General features: G+C 43.6%; 1 protein-coding gene across 1 annotated transcript in view; it reads left to right on the top strand.

Annotated features, from left to right (window-relative positions):
• The first annotated feature begins 579 nt into the window (after window positions 1-579).
• The window catches only part of TTC23L (tetratricopeptide repeat domain 23 like), a 42,492-nt gene continuing 18,650 nt past the window's right edge, over window positions 580-24,421 (top strand). The window contains exons 1-6 of the mRNA XM_079915668.1: window positions 580-929; window positions 2,498-2,572; window positions 6,452-6,635; window positions 10,710-10,833; window positions 18,424-18,580; window positions 19,947-20,072. Coding sequence (XP_079771794.1) covers window positions 592-929; window positions 2,498-2,572; window positions 6,452-6,635; window positions 10,710-10,833; window positions 18,424-18,580; window positions 19,947-20,072 — 1,004 coding nt within the window. The 5' untranslated portion in view covers window positions 580-591. The remainder of the gene's footprint in view (window positions 930-2,497; window positions 2,573-6,451; window positions 6,636-10,709; window positions 10,834-18,423; window positions 18,581-19,946; window positions 20,073-24,421) is intronic.

Below are 24,421 nucleotides of genomic sequence, written 5' to 3' on the forward strand. Positions count from 1 at the left end.
CCCCAGGGCACACAGTCCAAAGCAGAACCCTGACATCCTGAAGCCCAGCTCAATGCTCTCATCATCCTTTCATGCTGAGGGTTCTTTTAGAAAACAGAGAATAAAAGGGGTGGGGTCTTTCTAAAATTTTGGCTCAGGAGTTTGAGGGTACAGATTTAAACTTTAATAGGCCATCCAGGTTTTAGTTAAGAGATATTAAAGCAAACTCACTTAAATAGCTCCTCCAACCTAACTTCAGAAAGGCTACCTTGGCAGTCTTGGATCAACCGCAATTAAACTTCAGCCTCGGAACTGGAAAGAACAAACACTGAATGTAAACACCACCCGTCAAGTTCTTGGTAAATATTTTCCTTCTTTTTCTACTGAGCCTGCTCTTGTTTGAAAAGGAGAGGGACATACCAGTTCCAACTTGACTTGTCACAGCCCCTAATTCATTGTGGGGTTCATGGCAACACCCTGAAACCCGAGGCTGCTTGAGCCAGTGATGTTCATTTGGTTATTAACCACAATTGCCCCTGTACCTGTCAGATCTGAGTTACTGTTACCACTGTGGGTATTTCAGGCCACTGAAGATGGGTAGGATAAGGATACATGGTGCATAACTTAGGGCTATGTGGTGTTTGCCAAATGTGCCCTCTACCCTCGAAAATATTCTCTGAACTGCTAATCATTAGCAGAACTAGTGGTCCATATCTTAAGCTACTCACTTCCTGCACTCCGCTCCCTTATCCATGCGTAGCTCTAATCTTACCGGGAGTGGCAACACAGACGGTGCCAGCACCGTCAATAGTTCTATCTGAGCCTTTCCTCGCGGGCCCGGAGGACCCGAACAGCTGGGCAACTGTGAGGGTGCAGGGCGCGCGGAGGGGCACGCGGGGGCGAAGAGTGTCGCCGAATACAGCCCGGTACGTCGTCGCAGCTTTAAATTGGTAAGGTCGTGGAGCCGGACGCCCCTTTCCATCCTTCGATGGGATTTACCTTCTCTTCCGGCGTCGTTATCGCCGAGAGGTCCCTTTAAGCAAAACAGTAGTGGACCGTTCAGCCGCAGCAGAGGGAAGTGTGGGGACGAAGCTAAGGTCGCCCGAGTCTCGCCCGCGGGGACCGTTAAGGCAAGGGTGCGGCGGCAGCTTGGTTTGCGTGGATGGCCTGGGATTTCGCTGGGCCGGAAGTGCCCCTCGTCGCCATGGCTACAGGCGCGGGCGCCGCCCGCAACGTTCAGTTTCCATGGTAACCCCATTGTCTCAGTAGCCAGAACTCCGGCGGCGGGCGGGAAAGGTAGAGCGAGGTGAGCTTCTCTCTTCCGCAAGGCAAGCTAACGGTGCCTTGAACGAGGTCCGAAGAGGCCGGTACACTGAAGCCGCCGGCGGAAGCCGAGCCGCCAGGCTGAGGGAGCCGGGAAGTTTAGTTCTGGGCCGTGGCTCCTCTGCCTTCGGCCAGGTACGCCGCGTCACGCTTGCCTCTCGGCCGCCCTCGCCCGCTTTTCGGGCTAGAGCCTCTGCGGCCGGGGCACCGCCCACAGGAAAGAAGCCAGGGGAAGCTCGGACGTTGCTCGGAATGTGGTGTTAAGGTTTACAAAGTTAAGGGGAGACAACGGCAGAAAATAAGGAAGCGATTTGCACTTGAGAGAGGGGGGCGATAGTGGTGTTACAATCCAGGGCCATGTGAAACCGCACAGGAACAGAATTGAGGAGGTTGAGACGTCAGAACCCCTCGCCCTGGCCACAGTTTTGAAAGTAGAGATGAGAAAGACAAATTAGTGAATCTTCTCTTCTAGTCTTTGGATTGTGAATGTTGTGGAGTCTGAGTCAGAGAGCTAGCTCCTCAGGGCTCAGGTGGGAATGAGTGACATTCTGCAGGGTGAAATGAGGAGGGACTTGGTGGGTACCAGTGTTCAATAAATAACTGCATTCGAGTTCGATTTGATTTAAGCGACACGGATAGCCATGAGGGTTCAATTTAGCAGATAATTACAAATCAGATTTTTTGCCATGAGTTTCAGTCATTTCCCCCATCAGCTAATGACAGCAACCAAAGCAGACGCATGTGTTTTAGCTCCTTAACTAGGATCACCTATCAAGTAGTGAGATGGCCCAAGGGACACGGAGAAGAATTAACCAACAAATACACTGTTAGTAGTGAGAGCGGGTTACCTGCAAAAACAGTATCTGACTTGAGTAGGAGATCATAGTTTTGTTGATTCAGGAGCTGTTAATGTGTTGGCTTAAGGGGTAAAAAAGGTAGGGGATTTTGGAGGTAATGTGAAGTAAAAATTAGAGGAAGGAAATTTGATTCAGGGATTTAATTTGGCAAATGTCTTTAATTTCTGCTTTCCACGGTCTCCATACACGAGTGTGTGTGTATAGTCTATTTGTGGATTTAGGATGGGTTATGTATTTGGGCAGTTTCATTTTAAGCCGATAGCATCCAACAAAGGGAAAACAGAACAGACTTCTAAGCGTTTTCTTTCAAAGCTGACCTCACATGTGATTCTTGGTAGGAAGAAGATGCGAGCCAGCTCCATCCACATCCCGACTGTCAGCAATGACACCGACTGGGACTTCTGCTTCCATCTGTAAGTATCATACTCACTCAGTGGCCTGAAACGTTGGGACCTCCACTTAAGGCAAACCTTGGTAAACTTTGCATGCATATTATATAGTAGAGAAGATTGAGCTTCTGTGTTGTATGCTAATAATGGTTCTGCTCTAATGTCCATTTGTACCTGTGCAACCTATGCAAGATGGAAAACAAATGTTTTTTCCTAACTTAAGGGAAATTTCAATTTTTTTTATAAAGATAGGTTACTTATAGCAAGATTGGTAAAGTCATGGAGAATTAAATATAGAAAAATTAATGAGAAATTGAAATTGTTTCATGAAATAAAGAGACAATAAGTAAATTAAAAATTTCACATCATAACAGCTAATACTTATTGAGCAAATACTATGTGCCGGGCACTGTTCTAAGTACTTATGCATATTAATGTAACTAATTCCCCCAAAACTCTGTGAGGGAGGTACTGTGATTACCCCATTTTTTAGGTAAGGAATATGAATTAAAGAGAGGTTAGGCAATTTGCTCGAAGTCGCACAGCTAGTAAATGCTATTCAAACTGGGCAGTCTGACTCCAGAGTCCATTCCTTAACCACTCCTCTATACCAGGGTTTCTCAACCTCGACACTATTGACATTTTGGATCTGATTATTCTTTGTTGTGAGGGCTGTCCTGTGCATTGTAGCATCCCTGGTCTCTACCTATGAGATGTCAGTAGCACTGTCCCAGTTGTGACAAGCCAAGATATCTCCAGACATTGCCAAATGTCCCCTGAGAGCAGTATCACCCTTGGTTGAGAACCATTGCTCTATACCAGTGCTATCAAGTAGAAATATAACGCAAGCCACAAATGTAATATTAAATTTTTAAGTAGCCATATTAAAATATAAAAATAAACAGGTAAATTTAATTTTAACACCATATTTATTTATTTCAGTATCTCTAAAATATTACATAACGTAATTCATGAAATACATTTTCTTCAATTAAGTCTTTGAATTTCGGTGTGTGTTTTACACCTGCAGCAGATCTCAGTTCAGACCAGACACATTTCATGTGCTTAATAGCCACATGAGACTAGTAGTTAATGTATTAGTGTAATTCTATACCATCTCATAAAATATCTTAAGGTTAAGGGTTATACAAATATAAAATTGAAGTTAAAAATGTAGAGTTTACAGTAGAGTATCTTGGAAATAATCAGATAATTCATATTTAATTTTACTAGTCAGAATTCACATTTATGATGGCAACATGTAGAATAAGTTAGAAACCTAGCAGATCTTTCATTTAACTGGCCTAATTATTTTATTCTGACTATCCTTCCAGATATCTAACTGGTCAATATTCTCCAGGCATGTTTTTTACCTTTCATAGCAAAATGTTCAAAGCTAGTTCAGGGCTTGGCAGTCTCAAGTCATTTGTCAAGACCTCAATGTTTCTACTTCCTTTGAGGCCCTGCTGTTGAAGCTTGCTCCCTTTGGTCTCAGCTTAATTTCATTCAAGGCTGAAATTTAAATATTTAGGGCTTATAATTTTTTTTAAAAAAATTATTTATTTAAATTTATTTATTTATTTTTGGCTGCATTGGGTCTTCGTTGCAGCGCACGGGCTTCCTCTAGTTGCGGCGAGTGGGGGCTACTCTTGTGGTGTGCTGGCTTCTCGTTGCAGTGGCTTCTCTTGTTGTGGAGCACGGGCTCTAGGCACGTGGGCTTCAGTAATTGTGGCACATGGGCTCAGTAATTGTGGCTCGTGGGCTCTAGAGCGCAGGCTCAGTAGTTGTGGCGCACAGGCTTAGTTGCTCCGCTGCATATGGGATCTTCCCGGACCAGGGCTCGAACCCTTATCCCCTGCATTGGCAGGCAGATTCTTAACCACTGCGCCACCAGGGAAGCCCCTGGGGCTTATAATTTTTAATATCCAAAATTAGTAATCTCTTTGGTGACCCCAGTAGATTGAACTTCTGCTTCAGGTGGGTGAAATATGCAGCCTACGCGAAGCCTTCTATTGAGGGACTGAGCTTTCTTTCCGTGAGTTTTCTTGAGTTATGATCTCTTGTCACAGATTTCCTCCACCTTCAGTCTTTTTCAGGTATCCTAAAGGCCTTACACTTTCTTTTTCCATTCATTTGTTCATTATTTAACCAGCCATTATTTGTTTTCACTGTGAGCCAGGTATCAGGGTTTCTTAGAAACAAATGAGACTCAGCCCCAGCCCTGGGGTTAACTGGCTAGGAAGCAAAGAAGACTCCGAAACAAAAGCAGATTTTGAAAATGAGACTGTTGCGTGATTCGCACTATAGTAGAAGTTGGAGAAGACTTTTGCAAGCCCTGCAGAGGGTGTTTCTACTGCTACTCCAGTGCTAGACTTCCAGCAGAGGTGACATTCGAGTTGGAGGAGGAGTACGGAATTCACTAGGCAGAGAACAGGCAGGTTTAGCACCTGTCTCCTGATTACAGTGCTGCGCCAGCCTTCCCTGGCCTTTCCATTGAATTTGCATGTCTTCTGAAAGCACATTTCTGTTTGTGGGCAGAAGGCAGTCCTGCTGGGCCCTGGGCTTGGGCCTGAAGAAACATTGCTGTCCTGTCCACATAACCTGGTTTGCCCACATGCCTAAATAAACATAGGTTATTTAGAACAGGACTCTGGATGGGTATTAGGATGTCATTTATTCGAACCTGGTGTAAAAGGTTATGCTTGACATTTACTTTCCTTCTAAATTTTCCTCTTTTTGTTTTTCTTACAATGGAAATTCATTACTTATCTAATCAGTGGAAAAGGAAGATAAATTTTGTTTTAAAAACTATACTATGGTTGAACTTTTAAAAGCTATCGTGAATACAAAGGTGATTCCTTTGGGGGAACTTATTAATAATTAAAATTTCTGTTGTTGCTCTTAATATCATAGAATTCTATTTCTTCTGGATCACTTTATGATGTCTCTGGTAGAGTTAGGATATGGTTATCTTTTTTGTTATGTAAGATTAACTCTTTGGGCTTTTATCTTTATCGTACCAATTACCCATTCATAATTACGTTCAGCATCATAGTCTGAGATCTGCATGGGGTGTGTGTGTGTGTGTGTGTGTGTGTGTGTGTGTGTGTGTGTGTGTGTAAGGGGGTGGGCAGGGGGTGCTGGGGAAGAGGGAGATTTTCAACCCACTCAGCTCTTTCTCAAACACGTTTGTTTTTTTGTTTTGTTTTTTCTAACATAATTGAGAAGGTCATTTCTCTTCTGAATCTGCACTTGACCCAGTGTGGGTTCTCTCCCCTCTCCTTGGTGGGACCACATCCTCTTTAGTTACTATTTATGTTGAAGCTTTTAAGAAATATGAAAGAAGACACATGAAGTTCTGACCTCAAAGTGTTAGTTCCCTTTACCTTATTTCATTATGTCCATTTTCCCCCCTGGTTTGGATCAGAATTTTAGAACATCAAGGCTCTTGGAGATCTTCCAATTCAACATCCTCACGTCATGGAGCTCATAAAATAAGAATACCTAATGTTAAAAGAGCACTTACTAGATAGCAGGCTAAGTGATTTATGAGTATTATCTGATTCAATCCCATAACCTCATCAGGTGGGTATTCATATTGACTTCATTTTACAGTGAAGCAAACCAGTAACTTACTTAGGGTCATGTGGTTGGTAAGCAGCAGGGCTGCGACTCTGCCGTAGGTGGGAGGGTCCCTAAATCTGTTTGATTGGAACCACTACATTGCCGTTCTAATTCTTGGCTTTTCAGGTGACGTGAGTTCACCACCTAGCTTTACTCTACAGGTTTATTTCAGAGATCATATTCCTAGCCCCCAGCTGGGAGGGCTCTGTCCTTCAGTGCTGCCTTGTTTGAGATATGCAGGGTTAAACCTGACTCCGTGTCCCTCCCTGGTACCCACAGGTCACAGCAAACCAAGATCCCAGAGCATCAGCAAACAGATGAGTTGTATCCCACTAGTGGGTCTGGAGAGAGCGAACAAGATGCTAAAGCCAAGGAGGAGAAGGCCATAGACCGTATGTCTCTTCCCAGAGAGAAACCAGCCCAATCCCAGAAGAAAGTAGCTCAGCTGATTAAGGGAAAAATGATAATAAAACAAAAAACTCACTGAGTTTTCCATTTAAAAATACGTCCATGACTAGAGAAGTTCTTCCTTAATTGCAGATCGAAGGACATGAAGTAGAGGAAGGTGTTATATTTCTCTATAAGTGGAAGAAAAGAAAGCAGAGCATAGTCGGTAGCCAGCCCGCCTTCGGGCTCCACGTGGGTCACTGTGCATACCTCCTTGGAGTGTTTGTGCTCCTAGCTTTAAACTACAAATTGTTTGCTTCTTCCTGTTGCTGTTTGATTACATTAATTAAAAAATCATCTCTTGATTTCTCCTGAAAGGTTTCAGAATAATATCTTTTGGGTAACAAGAAGGCCAGGATAGTGAGGCAGGAGGCTGAGAACAAGGGTAGCCAGGCAGAGTCTAGGCTCAGGCCTGGCAAGGATACGGTGAGATGCCTGTGGTTACAGTGGAATCATAAGCAAACCAAAGGACCGGAAGTGGGCGGTAGCAGCAGGGGTCAGAGAGTGTAGGTATCCATTTTCAAGAGCAAAGCAAGGACTTGGGAACTGGGACCTCAGAGCAAGCGTTTAGCAAGAGTGTTCAAAATGCGGGAACCCGAGAAAGCATGTCAGTGACCCTCACGATTAACACACAGGCACCGACCTGCTCCCAGAGCATTACTTATCAGCAAAGGAGTTCATGTGCTGACTTACTGACTTCCTGGCCATTCCTGGCTAAAGGAAAAAATGATCTTAACGTACATGTGTGAAAAAAAAAAACTCTGCAGATGGCTTAGGAAAGGCTGAGAAGCACTTCAGAGGGAGATGATAGAAGCTGATACTTCCCTAGATGGATGTATTTATAATATAAAGTTACCTCTGTAAAGTACCCAGAAACTTGCAAAGGACCATCATCCTGACCTGGATCCAATAGTATTTCATAAACCCAGGCTAGAGTGATCACTTCTAGAAAGACAAGTACCAACTGCTGTGGAACGCAAGTGTGGGCTTTTAAGACTTGACAGCTCCTTGGGACTTCCCTGGTGGCGCAGTGGTTAAGACTCCCAATGCAGGGCGTCCGGGTTTGATCCCTGGTCTGGGAACTAGATCCCACATGCGTGCTACAACTAAGAGTTCACAAGCCACAACTAAGGAACCCGCCTGCCGCAACTAAGACCCAGCACAACCAAATAAATAAATATTAAAAAAAAAAAAAAGACTTGACAGCTCCTTGAGCAGTTTGGTTAATGACAAAGATTTAGATTTAGGAGTTATATCTAGCCCAGCTCAGCGCTCACAGCCCTGAAGGACAGGAATATTGGTGGCAGGAGCAGCAGCCCTGGATTGACCTCTAGAGCCCATACTGGTTGTCTCAGTTTCCCCAGGGCGGGAAGTGTGGGGATGAATGAATACAGAATGTCCAGAGCCAGGACAGAACTCAAGGCTTTGGACTCTCATTCCAGTGATTTTTCATGATGTTATGCTTCTCCCTCAGAATAGAACTTAGTATTTACTGTGCGTTCAGCCCGTGCAGAACTCTCAAAAATTCTGACTGAATGGATGTTTCTAAAACACGAGGGGAAATGTCGCTCTAACACTGTTTGCGTCTGTGTGTATGAGCTGGGAGGGGTGAAGCATCAGGGTAGGAAGGAGATGGGGTGGGGGGACGGGAATCATGGGGATCAGAAGGGAGCAGTCCTTGGACCACTCTGTCTGTGTGTTACTCTGTAAATGGTTACATGCAGATAACACGTAACAGATTTGGATCACTTTGATGTTGACTCACTTTCCCTACAGTAACCCCATGAGGTAGATGGTATAGATTTCCAGATAGAAAAGGAAGCTGGGACTCAGGGTGATCTTGCCCCAAACATCACAGTCAGTAAACAGAGGGTTGAAACTCCAGGCTTTTGAGTCCTTGAAGTGCCGTTTTCACCTCACCGGGAAATGAATGCCTGACTCTGTCAGTTAGCGCAGCCAGTCGATGACTGTGTTTGTAGAGTTACTGACATCTGTGACCTGAAGGTGCAGTTCTCTGATTTCTTAGAGAGCTCTGCCTGTCAGTTCTACAGAGCCAGGGGCTCTCTCCCCGCCTCATACTTATCTTTGCCAATCGAGAGATGATTTATTCAGCAAATACTGAATGTGCGCCTCCTCTCTGCATGGAGCATACAGCAGTGAACATGAGAAATAAACTGTTCTTTCATTTATTTATTAAATTTATAAATTTATTTATTTATTTTTGGCTGTGTTGGGTCTTCATTGCTGTGGCGAGCGGGGGCTACTCTCTGTTGCGGTGTGCAGGCTTCTCATTGCGGTGGCTTCTCTTGTTGTGGAGCACGGGCTCTAGGCACGTGGGCTTCAGTAGTTGTGGCACGTGGGCTCAGTAGTTGTGGCACGCGGGCTCTAGAGCGCAGGCTCAGTAGCTGTGGTGCACAGGCTTCGTTGCTCCGCGGCATGTGGGATCTTCCCGGACCAGGGCTCGAACCTGTGTCCCTTGCATTGGTGGGCAGATTCTTAACCACTGCGCCACCAGGGAAGCCCCAGGAATAAACTGTTCTTGAGGAACTTATTTTTTATTTGGGGAGACAGATCATAGATAAACAAAATAATAGTTACTGCAATATCAGAGAGAGTGCCATGAAGAAAAAAATCAAATAGGCAATGGGATAGTAAGTGATGGGGTGAGAGTCTGTTTTAGATAAGGTGGCCAAGGAAGGCCTCTCTGAGGTGAAAGCAATGAAAATGAGAGAAGAGGGTAACGATGTGTGAGAGTGTCCCAAGCTGGGGGGACAACAGGTGTACAAGCCCCAAGTTAGAAATTAGTTTGCTATGTTCAGGAACATCAGATTTGTTTAAAAATCAAGATATGTTTATTATAATAATAATAAGAAGAATAAGAAGAATGATAAATAACTAGCTATTTGGTCACCATTGGAGGATGCTAGTGAATGAACTCATTATTTGGAAAGCTGATAAATAAAGAGAATGATTAAATCATGTATCCTGTCCTTCTGATACGAACCGTACTATTGGGTAACTAAGAAGGAGATGAGAGGAGATTTCTTTTTATAAAGTTATTCCACCTAACATATGAAGAGGGAATGATAGAATTGGGATATCAGCGTTTTATAATCTTTTATAGATTAATTCATGTAGTTGTGCTTTTAGCAGAAAGAGACAACCCAAGGTTAGGTGTCTTCTGATGGTAGAACATATGAAGTAGTTTTGCTTAAAAAAAAAAGCTAAAGGTAACCAAACTTCTAAATCAACCACCAATATAAAGGCAGAATGGAGACTGGAAGGACATGTTGAGTGACACCATAAAGATTCAACCAAATTTCCATTTTTGGGAAACACTATAAACCAAATAACTCAGTTTCTTCAATAAATAATTTGCAATGAAAAGAATTAGAAATGGAGGTGGAACCCATTGATGAAAAGAGACTCATGAGACTGATCTCAGTGTATGGACAATTAAACTGTAAAAGAAATGTTAGCTTTATGAGGTAATTATTAGGTTTATGAGACTAGATATTTGATAGTTAGGAATCATTATTAATATTTTGGTGAGATAATGATTTTGTGGTTATATTTCTAAGTCTGTATCTTTTGGAAATACTTATGAAATATGAAATGATTTAATATCTTTGCTTTGCTTCAAAATCGTAGAGGGAGAGGGTGGATGCTTGAGGAGCATAGGTATGAAACCAGATTGGCTGTGAGCGATGAAGCTGACTCGTTCTCCATGCTCTTTTTGTATACTGTTAAAGTTTTTCACAATAAGAGGTTAAAAGAAGTCACTCTGGCTATGATGTAGAAAGTAGACTATGGGGGGCAAGAGTGGAGGCAATTAAGAGGGGCTGTGTTCACCCAGGTCAAAGATGAGGGTGGCTTGGACTAGGTACACGTGGCAGAAATGAGACGTGTGTAGCGTTAGAACTTAGGAATAGGGTGGAGCCAAGAGGGCTTGATGGATTGGCTGTGGGCTGGGAAGGGGGGAGGAGAGAAAAAGTTGACAGTGGACGCAGTCCTGCAATCCAGTGATAAGATACAGGCTGGAGATTTTCCTCCTTTCCACAAAGTGTAATGACTTGTTTGCTCTCTGCAGAATACCCAAGCAAATGAGGAGCTGATTCGCTGTGTCATCCTTTCTCGGATTATTTTTGGGGAAGAACCCTGGAAATGTGCACAGGCTTTGGCCACCCTGGCTTATGGCTACGTGACACTGAGAGGTACTCGATTTCCCCGGCTGGGTCTGGGGGAGCCAGCCACACTGAGCCCACACAGAACCACAGTCGGGGTGGGGGGTTGCCCAGGGGAGGGTCCATCCTGTCCCCAACTCACACCTTGTCAGGAAGCGGGGAAGTCCATGGATGAGGCGGGCAGTGTGACAGGGATCGTAAAGGTAATAATGAGGGAAGGAAAGCAGAGGACAGAAGCTTGGAGGACAAGAGCGTTAGGATTGGGTAGCGGAAGCGGAGCCAGCAAGGAAATAGAATCAGGAGGGGCCAAATCATGGAAGCCAAGGGCGGAGAAGGGGCTTCAAAAGGAAATGCAGTGTGGTTTCAGCAGAGTCAGATGGCAGAGAGAGGTCAAATGAGGTGAAGGCCGAAGACAGACCCATGGATTTGTCAGTTGGCAAGTCATTGACACTTGGTTTGGCACCAACAAGTATACTCCTTGGGCCCTGGGAGAGCCCAGATTCAGGGAGACAACTTAGGTAACTATTTTTGAAATTCTGACCTGAGGTGATGGCAGCTTGAACCTGAGAGGAAAGTACCAGAAGCGTTTGCGGGGGATGTTTGTCTGAACCGAGGGCAGGCAGACACGGCCTCCCTTTCTTTAGAGAGATTACTATGGTAGGTCTGTGGAAGGAGGTTGGCCTTCATCTTCTGAAATCAACCCTTTCTATGAATAGCCACAGTAGACTTTGAGTTTTGCTTTTCCAGTTAGATTCCAGACTAACTCAAGACAGGTAAACAGGTTATATTACAAAAGATGGTGAGAGCACCACCCTCTTTTCCCTAATTCACAGTTCTTCCTGCCGCATGAATGGAGAACCACATTTGAGTAGTAGGTTGGAGGGGAAAAAGTTTTCCTGTAAAAGAAGGTCTTTTTGTGTGTTTGTTTTTTCTAGATGGGAAAAACAACTTCCTGATTAGCTGAAATGCCCACATAATATAACAACACTCGGTCTTGAACCCAGACTTTCTGAGGCCTAGCCTAGAGTTTTTCTAGAATAGGTTTTGATTATGGCCGTACCTTGAGAATAGCCTAGGGTCTCTTATTTCAGGTATAGGCCTTACCCAGTTTCTTCACTTTAACTTTTTTTGAAGTCTGTGGTCCTTCAAATAAAACAACGAAAGCTTTGAAAAATCACGGACCTTCAAGAGGGATGAAGTGCTTGCTGAATTCCACTTAGTTTTGTTGTCATTAATCCTGTAACTGCTGCAAAATGGACAGAATTTATGAGCCAGGCTCCCGTGCGGGCGGGACGTATGCGTCTGTGTGTGCTCGCGCCTTGCTGCACATGCGCGTGCTTTATGGCCGGCAGACCTGCCTGCCTCATTTCCCTGGGAGCCTTTTCCAGCAATGGGGGAAGGGCGTCAAGCCAGAAGGCTGATTTCTCTCGATAAATGGTCTTCCAGTAAGTATTTAATGAGACACTTGTATATGTGAAATTCTTGGACGAGGGCTCTGGGAACTATAAGGGGCAAAAGGCACAGCCGTTGCCTTCAGAGAACTTACAACCTCGTATGGAAGGTGAGCTACCCACAGACAACTGCGATAGAAGGCACCGGAAGGCACCAGAAGGCCGTGGGACTGGTTTAAATGCAGGGCTTTGGGGGCGCTGGGTGAAATCATTTCTGACTGAAGGTAGTAAGTGATAGATTCAGGAAGAGGTACCATTCAAGAAGGCCCTTTAACAATGAGTAGGGTTGGGTAGGCAGAAGAAGGGGTGGGCATTTCTGATGAAGAACAAGGCCTGGCAGACGCATGGAGGTGGGAAAGTGCAGCGTGTGTTTAGAAAGTAATCAGCAGCGCTGGCTAGATACGGTAAGGACCACTCAGATGAACCTGGAAAGGAGGGCGCTTTGGGCAGGCTGAGGAATTAGTCATTTATTTGGTAGACAAGGAGGACTATTAGAGATTTTCCAGCAGGGGGATGAATAAATCAAAGTGTGCTTTTGGAAAGGTCAGTCTAGCAATGATAGCTAGAATGGAAGCTATCTCATCCAGCTGTTTACCTCTAGGTGTAAAACCAGGCTGGTGACAGGGGGCACGAGTGAGAAGGTAAGGATTTAAGAGTCTATGAAGGACAGATGCCTTTACCTTTTAAGCCAGAAATCCCACTTTTGGGACTCTTTCCTGAATACACACTTAAATGGATGATATTATTCTTTGCAGCATTGTTTCTGATAGTAGAAGATTGGAAACAACCAAGTATACTCATCACTGAAGGACTAATATACACTATGTGGTACATACAGCCTTAGAAAGGGCTTACCTACCACTAGGGAAAGATCTCCTGGATACATCTTTAGGCAACAGAACGCACAATGCAGGACCGTGTTTGTAACATACCTCTTTTCAGGTAAGAAGGAGGGGAGAGAAATGAGAATATGTGCTTATATTCACATCAAGAAACACTGAAGGAAACACAAGAAAGAAACGAAAGTTACCTAGAGGCTGCTTGTGAAAGGGAATAGAATTTGAAGTGAGACCTCTCAACCTTTACCTTTTCCTATAAGTTTAACTTTTGAACCGTGGGAATGTATTACCTATTCAAAAATGATAGTTACAAAAGGGCTGTGAAGGAAGAATTGGCAGGACATGGCATTGGATTTGGGGTTGAGGAAAAGTGAGGCCCCAAGATGACCATGAAGTTTCAGGCCCCTCAAGATGCCATCATCAGAGATAAGCCGGTCAGGAAAGGAAGCGAAGTGGGAGAGGAATGGCGGGTCTGGTTTTTGATATATTGATTTTGAATTACAACGGAGAAATCCACAAGTATATTTTTACTAGGTGCTGGAAAGTTGGGACCAGAACTGGGGAGGAGAGAAGGGGAATCGTAAGCATGGAAGAATATTTGAGACCAGAACTAGGGAGGGGAAATGGAAAATTATAAGCATGAAGGCCGAGGTTGACGTTATAGGAGTTGATAAAACTTCTGAGAGGAGAGAGAAGAAAAGGAAGAAATGGAAAGACAGACCCTTGGAGAATGGACATATTAATGGAAGGGAACAGAGGACCCTCGTAGAGTGAGCAAAGAGTCCAATAGAGAAGGTTTATCAAGGAGAGCTGAGTTAGAGCAGTGCCTTGGGAGCCAAGAGGAGAAGCCAAGCAGCCTAGGTGTCTGATGCTGCCATGAGATGGGGATACAAGAAACTGCGACTGCACTTACTCAGTAAGAGGCCCTTGGGGACCTCACGAGAACCACTTCTGCAGAAGGGTTGGAGCAGATGCCAGATCCCAGGGATGAGGGGAAGGCGTGGGCCGGTAGCCTAGGCTGTGTATGCCACGTCCTGCATAGTGAAAGGGATGAGGGGGAACAGGAGGGTAGCTAGGGAAGGCAGAAAGGTCATTTGAAGCTAATTTTATAAGAGGAGGCGACCTGGGAACATTTTAGGCAGTGAAGAAGGAGCCAGATAGAGAGTTTGAAGGTTTTAAAAAATGGAGCAATCGATGCAGCGGGGTTCAGGAGTCAATAACAAAAAAAACGCGAGGCCTTTGCGAAGCAGAGAGTGTAAAAGACTGATGGTTGGTGAAACAGGGTAAGGGACACTAGAAGTGGAACTCTGTCACCAGCTGACCTGGCGAGAACCCTCCCGAGCCTAGGGCTTCAGTGGTTGAGAAAAGGGCAGGTGGAGGTGACTGGTCACCTTGTGACCACTGTTTCCATGTGTTCAGGAAGGAGAAGACAGTAACATGGGCAAGCAGTTTCCTGGTGTTTTGCCTATTATTAATGAAGCAATGAATTAATTTGTTAGCCTGTTATTACTGGGAACCTTCCAGGTATCTGGGGCTCTAAGTGTTGCAGAAATCTCGAAAAAGATGCATAAGTAATGAACCCTACCTTCTCTGTCTAGTTGGTAAAAAAGCTGGTACAGGAACAACAGGGAATGATAAAGAGCAGTTGGTCTGACCTTCAGGAAGCCTGGTACCTATCTGAAGTGAGTGTGCGTTTGAGAAGGAGCCTTTTATAGAGATTCTGTAAGCAGCTTTATGAAGAATGTCCAGAGTACATAAGGACAAGTATAATCAATTGCTTAAGGGGAATGGACCCTGGTAGTAATGATGATGATAACAGGTAATATTTATTTAAGCTCATTTCATTCCTGTGTCAGGCACTATTTAATCCTTTTTCATAAATTAATTAAATTAATCCTTGCAACAACCGTACGAGGTGGGAGGTATTTTCATTGCCATCTTATAGGTGAATAAACTGAAGTACAGATAGATTAAGTAACTCATTCAAGTAGTAAGTGGCTGAGCCAACTTCTGTACCTGGAAGTCTGGCCCTAAGACCCTGCTGTCTTAATCACTGTACCACGAGAACTTCTTTAATATAGGTGATGGTCAAAGGTGACAGCAGCAGCCTCCAAAGACTGAGTAGCTCCGAGAAGATTCTCTGTGGCCTGAGTCAGAGTAACAGAAATCAGTGGTGGAATCTTACCCCAAACTAAAGCAAAATGATCGATACATTTGGTGGACAATCTCTGGACCGCTTTTCCAGTTCATTAATATGCCCTTGTGATTTCTGAATCTCAGGCTCCAGAAGCAGGTCTTGCTGCCACCCTGATTTTTACTTCTATAGTTGCTGCCCTGTTGGTGCAGGGAGAAGGCTGGTGTCCCTGGCTGGGGAGGGCAAGTAAAGGAAAATGACGCGGTCTTGGAACAGACATCGGATTCCGGGAGGTGGGACTTGGAGTTAGGGAACAAGGTCACCAATCTGTGAGCATCCTCGAGAGAGAGAGGAAATGAGTCTTACACAGACACATATATGCAGAGCATTATTTTTACATAAAAGAGGGTGTTCTTGCAATTAGTGAAAAGCAAATGCATTTCAGAATATTAGATTCTGACTCTTCATACTTTGTCATCCTGAATTTTCTCATGTAGGAAATGCTATAAAAATATTATCACAGATTTTTTTAATGAAAAAGGAGCTTTTTCATACTTGAAAACTTTAGAAAGCATTCGTCTAGAGCAGTGGTCTCTAAACTCTTGAGAATTAGCTCTCTTTTCACAAAAAATGTTTTGAGCACTCTCCATAAATATGTATTTATTATAAACTATGTACAATAGTATTAAATATTATGTAATATTATATTCATAAAAATAGAAAACAAAAAAGATTGTTTTTAAAAGCAGAGAAATTTTAATTTTTTCCCCACATCCTTATGTCATCTTGCATACCCATAGGGGTACACGCACTCCACTTTGGAGACCAGAGTGGATTCTGGGAAGAGTAAAGGAGTCATTTTTTTCTTTAGGGATGATTTTAAAGTTGAATGAGCTGTTTTAAATCGAGATCCTAGTTCAGTTTACTTTAGTCCATTGGTTACCAGCTCAGCTTTTTCATTAGAAGGACCGAAGTGCAGGGCATGGTGAAGGGGAGACAGGGAACTATATAATCAATTAGCTGCTGAGTTGAGAGGAAAAGGGTTCCTCTTGGGGATTCACAGCCAGCACTGGACCCCTGGGGCTGGGGTGTGGATCTGAGGGGGCAGCCTTGCAAAGCCTCAGAGCAACTTTAGGATTTGTTTTCTGTTTAGGAGCCCAGAAGCAATGTTGTGCTGATTTGGGGGTGGTTTTCAATAGCTCATCCAGTTTCACTTTTCTCCCTCCTGTGGACCCAGGGAAGCGTCTAAATGTGGTTCCTGCACTCCTTATTGACACGCTCCCAAGGGCCCAAATGGTTGTGGAAAGTAATCTATTTGATAAAAAGACTCTCGGTTTCCTACTTTGGTGTCTTGGCCTGATTCCCTGGCAGAGTTTTCTGTCGCTGCTGCCTTCTCAAGACCTATGAAGACTCCCTGTTACCTAGCAGATCAAGTCCAGCTTCCTCAACTTGGCACCCAAGACTCCATTTTCTCCATCCAATTCATACGTTATGTGTCTTTCAACTTAAACCTCCCTTCAGGCAGACTGGTCTTCTTACAGCCTTCCCTAATACTACAGTACCCCCCGACCCCACCCCACCGGTGCACGTGTGCACGAGTGTGCTCGTGCGTGCACGCGCACACACACACACACACACACACACCAACACACACGCTTATTCTGTCTTTATGGCCTCAGGCTGTTTACTCCAAGTGGAAACCCGTTCTCGTTCTTCTCCATCAGCCAAAACACTACCTACTCTTCAGAAAGGAGATGAGTCCCACTTCCTGTATAAAGGCTTTACTAACTCACTGTTTCTCCAAATGTGGTCCTCAGACAGCCTACATCAGTATCACCTAAGATAGTTGTTATAAATCTGAATCCTTGGTTCTCACCTTAGAACTTGTGAACCGTAACTATGGGAGGCCCAGGAATCTGCATTTTGACAGGGTGCTTATGACGCGCCATGCAAGTTGAGGACCACTGTCATCTGGTAACTTGAGATGCAGCCCTCTCTTTCACCACAGAGTCCAGTTTTCTTTTCAGTTGAGACCTACAGAACAGGCATCTCCGAGTGTTCTACAGACTTCTCAGCTTCTGGGTCACTTTTAGGACTCTTCCAGAGAAACTGTGTTCCCATTGCTGCAATTCACTAAGGACCTGCACATCTGGAACATATGAGGGCTGCAGGCATCAAATGCAAGTCCTTTCAAATTATCTCTGTTGCCACTGACTGCACCCATACTGTGAAAGCGGGCTCCAAGGGCCAAACGGAGGGCAAACTGAGGGCTGAGGTGTGAGCGGAGCATCAGAGGTACAGTGCGCCTCCCCACAGTGGCAGGGGTGAATATGTTTTTCAGACCCTGGGGGCTGCCAAGAGGAGAGCTGAAGCAGCCATGGCAGTCCTCAGTAGGGTGGAGGAGAACCCCTATGTGTTCTCTGCTGGCTTTTCTCTTTTCTCCAGAGTTTCCCTTTCCCATCAGGGATCACTAGACATGAGCTAGGCTAGAAGATGAGGAGATAGTTCTGTAAACTGAATACTCCTAAGTCTCCCTCTGTTAACTGGACTAATAGTTCAAGTAAGTGCCCGGAATACCAGCTTCATCTTGGATTGAAAAAAAAATCCCCAGATGGAAGTAATTGTATTCATAAGCCCTTTGACTTTATAGAATGCCTTTTCCAGAAAGCTCGAATGAAGCAAAGCAGTCTGTGGCATAGCCTAGTTCATTCCTGGACTATCTCCATGTGTTTGGTAAAAGGGCAGCTTCTATAATTTTGTTGTCATTTTGCGTTTGGAGGATGGAGAAGCGTTGTGGATTGAAAAGGTCACATGGCATTAGCAGTGGACTGGGAATGTGATACTCAGCTTCCACTCCTGACTCCATCAGTGATTGCCAAACCGAGTCCGTAGACGAATGCCAGGATGGCTGCATAAGAAGCATTTGTGGAGTTAATTCAACATATAGAGTCTTGGACACTATTCCTCTAGAGATTCCAACTCAGTACGTCTGGGGTGAGGGGCAGGATGGGGGGAGCCAGGAACCTGTATTCTTCACAAGCGTTCCAGATGATTCTACTGCACTGCCAATCTGGGGAACCAATACTAAAGGCCAGATGACAACCACAATGCCCTCCTTCCCCCTCCCAGGAATGTCTTTGACTGAAAAACCTTTTTAATGTTTCTCATCTTGCCATCCACCCTCAAACTTCCCCAGGTCTCCCAGCTCAGGCCAAGAAACATGCCGAGTCTGCCAAGAACACACTGCTGACCTGGAAGGGAAACACGACCTCAGACAAGGAGAGAAAGGAAATCCTGGAAACTCTGGTCATGCTCTACTACACTCTGGGGGTGGCCTGGCTCCTACAGAGTTGATATCCTTCCCTTCCCAGCGGGGTCTGGAGATCAGGGCCAGGGGCCACGCATGCCACATGGGTCGTCTCGCACAGGGTAAGAGGTGAAACCGAGGCCTCGTAGCTCCATTCTGGCATCCAGGTCTTCCACAAGCCTCTGCTGTCCATCTAGAAAGTACGAATGTTCCTCCTGTGTCTAGTCATATGAGCTCTGAGTTAAGCCATGGGAGGGTTGTCACTGGGGACACATCCCCTGGCCAGCTGAAAGCTTTTGGAGCCTGTCCCGCTCCTCAGAGCACTCAAGACAGTGTTAGCAATGAGGACGCAGGTGATAGCGGTGGTGGCCATGTAGGAAGACAGAAAATGAATGGTAATTTAAAGCACTGTTTGTCAAAGTAGGCTGCACGTTGTAATCCCCTGGGGGAGCTTTCAGAATGATTGCTATTTGGGTCCCACCGCAGAGAGTTTGATTTAGTAGGCCTGGGGAGCATCTGTTCATGGAGATTTTTAAAAGCCCCAGGTGATTGTAACATACAGCCCCAAACCTCTGATTTAATGTACACATGATCATTTTAGTTTTTCTGAAATGCCGTTGAGAACACTGCCCATGAAACCAGAGGCCAAGCAAAATAGACAAAAGAAAGAGTTCTCCATATTTCCGGAGGGGAGCTGTTATATATGCCTCTCCTCAAAAAGCTTGTGATTTCGACAGCTCCTTTTGGTACCATCTCCACTTGAAAACTGTTCAGGGTCTTTCATGTTCATGAATAATCATAAGCCCTCTCTGAGCCCATGTGTCCCCAGTCTCTCCTCTCTAAACATCCCCCTCTCTACTTTTTTGGTTCTGATGCTCAGCTTGCAAAATCTGATACGTTTCCTTCCTCTCTTATGCCCTCAGTAGAGGGCTATTGAAAATGTGGGATAGAAGGATATTTGGGAATTAAGGGGATTTTCTTTCCTGCTATTTGCCTCTCGCCCAAAACCTGCTTTGCTTGGACTTTCTAAATGACCCAGAAAGTCCCTTTCAGCAGATTTAGTTCCTCTCTTTTACAGAAACCCACTTGGGAAAAATGAATAATTGTTGTCATGCAGTAGATGCCTCTAAGGAAATCCAGCGTAATTTACGGTTTCCGTTCACTCCAAATGCTCACCACCCATCCTAGCCCTGGACTGCAGCAATACCACAGGACACCCAGGGCCCTGTTCCTTTTCTGAAGAATGCTCCCTTCTTGACAGCATATATAGATGGAAAATAGAGAACACAGGGAAGGGTGCATTTTCAGATACTGCTTCGTTTTCCCAAGGGCCCCTTTTGTTTGCTTACCCACTGCTGCCCCTAATCAGCGTGGGGGGTTTGTGTACCTGGCATTCTCCTTGACTGTTTCACTGGCAGAGAGGCTTATTTCAACCTGCAGAAGTCAGAGAGAAACATGGAGGAGCTGAAAAAATCATATAAGGGAGGTGCTTCTGGATTACAGGCCTCAGAGAAAGACCTAACAATTGCTTTGGGCAGGTAAGATCTGGGCTTAGACAAGCTTGGACTTTTATGGCTAAGGCCTGGAATTACATGATTGTCTTGTACTCTCTATATAAAGGGAGAAAAATATCCAGAGCCAAAGACCCAGAGGCTCAAACGATAGTAAAAGAGGCTCGTATTTGCCAAACGCATACATCATGGTCTAAGCTTCGTGTGCTCTGTCCCATTTAATCCTTACAGCCACCACTGAGGTAGTTAGTGCAATAATTATGTCATTAGAGAGAGGGCAAAGAAACTGAGCTGAGGTTAAACAAACTATCCAAGGTGAAGCTTTTTTTTTTAATATATAAATTTTATTTATTTATTTTTGGCTGCGTTGGGTCTTCATTGCTGCGCACGGGCTTTCTCTAGTTGCGGCGAGCGGGGGCTATGCTTCACTGCAGTGCATGGGCTTCTCATTGCGGTGGCTTCTCTTGTTGTGGAGCACGGGCTCTAGGCACGCGGGCTTCAGTAGTTGTGGCATGTGGGCTCAGTAGTTGTGGCTCGTGGGCTCTAGAGCGCAGGCTCAGTAGTTGTGGTGCATGGACTTAGTTGCTCTGCGGCATGTGGGATTTTCCCGGACCAGGGATTGAACCCGTGTCCCCTGCATTGGCAGGCAGATTCTTAACCACTGCGCCACCGGGGAAGCCCCAAGGTGATAAGCTTTAAGTGTTGGATCTGAACTTGATCTGAACTTACAGACTGTTAGCCCTTCCTTGTGCCACCTCTCATACTTACGGTAAAATTCCTTTATTTTCTGAATTGCCACCTACTTTTGTCATCAAGTATGACAACTTAAAAGACGAGGAAGGAACAGTTAATGAAGACAGTTTATTGGAGGTCCGTGAGTTATACATAGCACATGCATTTTAAGGGAAAGTTGTGTTCCATATGGAAACAAAGTTCATGAAATTTGTTCAAGCCAGAATGAGACTTAACTGTTTCACAGTTGAGTTAGGGATCCTCTGAGAATCAGAATATTTAGATACGAGAGTGGGCCCATCAGATTATCAGAAGAAAAAAAAAGAATAATAAAAGGTTTATTATCCCCTAGAGTTTTCAAATATCTTCACATACTTAAAAGCAATCTGTTTCCAAAACTGTAAGCACTTGGCATGGTAGGGTAGGTGACGGAATGGTAAGGAAATGACATGAGTCATGCCTGCCTCCTCTAAAAAGCCATGAATCTAGAAGCCAAATGGGAAATGGCAGGGAGATGTCCGAACGTCCAGAGTTAAATATGGAATTAAGTCCATAGGCCCATAAATTAGAGTCTAGTGAATGTCTACTGCTGTCACACGGGGCAGTGACTAAGGTTTTTGTGCTCATGTGAAAGATAGCCTTGTTCCTCTTTCAGAATAAATTTGAGTGCATATTTCATTCGTCCATTCCACACTGTTGACCTGTTTTGTACATGCACTGTTCTAAGTGTTGGAACGTTTACTAAAGTATAACTACATCCTAGACACTGTCCTAAGTGCTTTACATAATTTATTTCACTCAGTCTTATACCACAAGCATATGAGGTAGGTATTTTTCTGTTTAATTTACAGATAAGAACATTAAGGCATGGAAAAATTAAGTAGTTCAGGGTGACAGAACTAATAGGTAGGAGAGCCAGCACTGTGTCGTCTGAATCCCTAGCTCACCTTCTATGACACACTGAGTTATGTCTGATACCCACCAAATATCTAGGAAGGGCAAATCCTTTTTCCCATTTGAAGGGTGGGGAAAATGAGGCCAGGTTGCTCAGGCAGGTCAGACAGCTTGGCTGATTATCTCCCTACAAGCTCTCGATGAAAGGCATTCTCATTCTATAACTTGTGCTCTTATGGTCAAGGGAAAGAGTGGTCTGATTGACAAAAAAAAGTTTTTGTGTGTGTGAAGAATTATCAGATAACATGCCTTATGTATTCTTTTGACTGAAAATTCTCATCTTCAGGGGAGGGAGAAACCTTCCAGCTTCAAATGAATTGTAACTATTGCAGAATGCTTTATATAAAATAATTTTATACACACACTTATATTTTTAATTCAACTTGGGAATACAAAGATGGGGGCATGGGGTAAGAGAGAAGAAATATTGATTGTGTATCTACTATATGTTAGGCAATTTTACATATTATTTTAAATCTAATCTTCATAACAGCCTTGTAATTTAGGTATTCTTAACCTTCTTTTATTTGGAAGGAAATAAAGACTCCTGGAGTTTGCCCATAAAGCTAATAACTGAGAAGCAGCTTTGAACTACTCATGTTCTTCTCTTTGTGTCTTGCTAACTCTAGAAAGAGAAACCTAAATGAATGCTTTTTTATTATCATTAAAAAATTATATTCCCCATTTGTTTTGGAAATTTGAAAGAACAGATATACATGAAGAAAATAAAAGTCAATTGTAATGTCACCACCCAGACATAACTGCTATGAACATTTCAGTTATTTCTCTCTCTCTTTCTATATATATATATATATATATATATATATATATTTAAATATAAATATATGTGTATATACACACATATATAAACACACAAATATATACATGTCAGGATTATATGTATATATTTAACATCTTTATTGGAGTATAATTGCCTTACAATGGTGTGTTAGTTTCTGCTTGACAACAAACTGAATCACCTATACATATACATATATCCCATATCTCCTCCCTCTTGTGTCTGCCTCCCACCCTCCCTATCGCACCCCTCTAGGTGGTCACAAAGCACCGAGCTGATCTCCCTGTGCCATGTGGCTGCTTCCCACCAGCTATCCATTTTTACATTTGGTAGTATATATAAGTCCATGCCACTCTCTCACTTCGTTCCAGCTTACCCGTCCGCCTCCCTGTATCCTCAAGTCCATTCTCTATGTCTGTGTCTTTATTCCTGTCCTGCTCCTACGTCCTTCAGAACAATTTTTTTTTGATTCCATATGTATGTGTTAGCATACATTATTTGTTTTTCTCTTTCTGACTTACTTCACTCTGTATGACAGACTCTAGGTCCATCCACCTCACTACAAATAACTCAATTTCGCTTCTTTTTATGGCTGCGTAATATTCCATTGTATATATGTGCCACATCTTCTTTATGCATTCATCTGTTGATGGACACTTAGGTTGCTTCCATGTCCTGGCTATTGTAAATAGAGCTGCAATGAACACTGTGGTACATGACTCTCTTTTTTTTGAAATTTTGATTTTTATTTTATTTTTTTATACAGCAGGCTCTTATTAGTTATCCATTGTATACATGTTAGTGTATATATGTCCATCCCAATCTCCCAATTCATCACACCGCCACCACCACCCTGCCACTTTCCCCCTTGGTGTCCATACGTTTGCTCTCTACATCTGTGTCTCAATTTCTGCCCTGCAAACCGATTTATCTGTATCATTGTTCTAGGTTCCATATATATGCGTTAATGTATGATATTTGTTTTTCTCTTTCTGGCTTACTTCACTCTGTATGACAGTCAAGAGATCCATCCACGTTTCTACAAATGACCCAATTTCGTTCCTTTTTATGGCTGAGTAATATTCCATTGTATATGTGTACCACATCTTCTTTATCCATTTGTCTGTTGATGGACATTTAGGTTGCTTCCATGACCTGGCTATTGTAAATAGTGCTGCAATGAACATTGGGGTGCATGTGTCTTTTTGAATTATGGTTTTCTCTGGGTATATGCCCAGTAGTGGGATTGCTGGGTCATATGGTAATTCTATTTTTAGTTTCTTAAGGAACCTCCATACTGTTCTCCATAGTGGCTGTGTCAAATTTGCATTCCCACCAACAGTGCAAGAGGGTTCCCATTTCTCCACACCCTCTCCAGCATTTGTTGTTTGTAGATTTTCTAATGATGCCCATTCTGACTGGTGTGAGGTGATACCTCATTGTAGTTTTGATTTGCATTTCTCTAATACTTACTGATGTTGAGCAGCTTTTCATGTGCTTCCTGGCCATCTGTATGTCTTCTTTAGAGAAATGTCTATTTAGGTCTTCTGCCCATTTTTGGACTGGGTTGTTTGTTTTTTTTAATATTGAGCTGCATGAGCTATTTATATATTTTGGAGATTAATCCTCTGTCCGTTGATTCATTTGCAAATATTTTCTCCCATTCTGAGGCTTGTCTTTTTGTCTTGTTTGTAGTTTCCTTTGCTTTGCAAAAGCTTTTAAGTTTCATTAGGTCCCATTTGTTTATTTTTGTTTTTACTTCCATTACTCTAGGAGGTGGATCAAAAAAGATCTTCCTGTGATTTATGTCAAAGAGTGTCCTTCCTATGTTTTCCTCTAAGAGTTTTATAGTGACCTGTCTTACATTTAGGTCTGGAATCCATTTTGAGTT

This window comes from Stenella coeruleoalba (assembly GCF_951394435.1).
Source record: "Stenella coeruleoalba genome assembly, chromosome: 3".
NCBI lineage: Eukaryota > Metazoa > Chordata > Mammalia > Artiodactyla > Delphinidae > Stenella > Stenella coeruleoalba.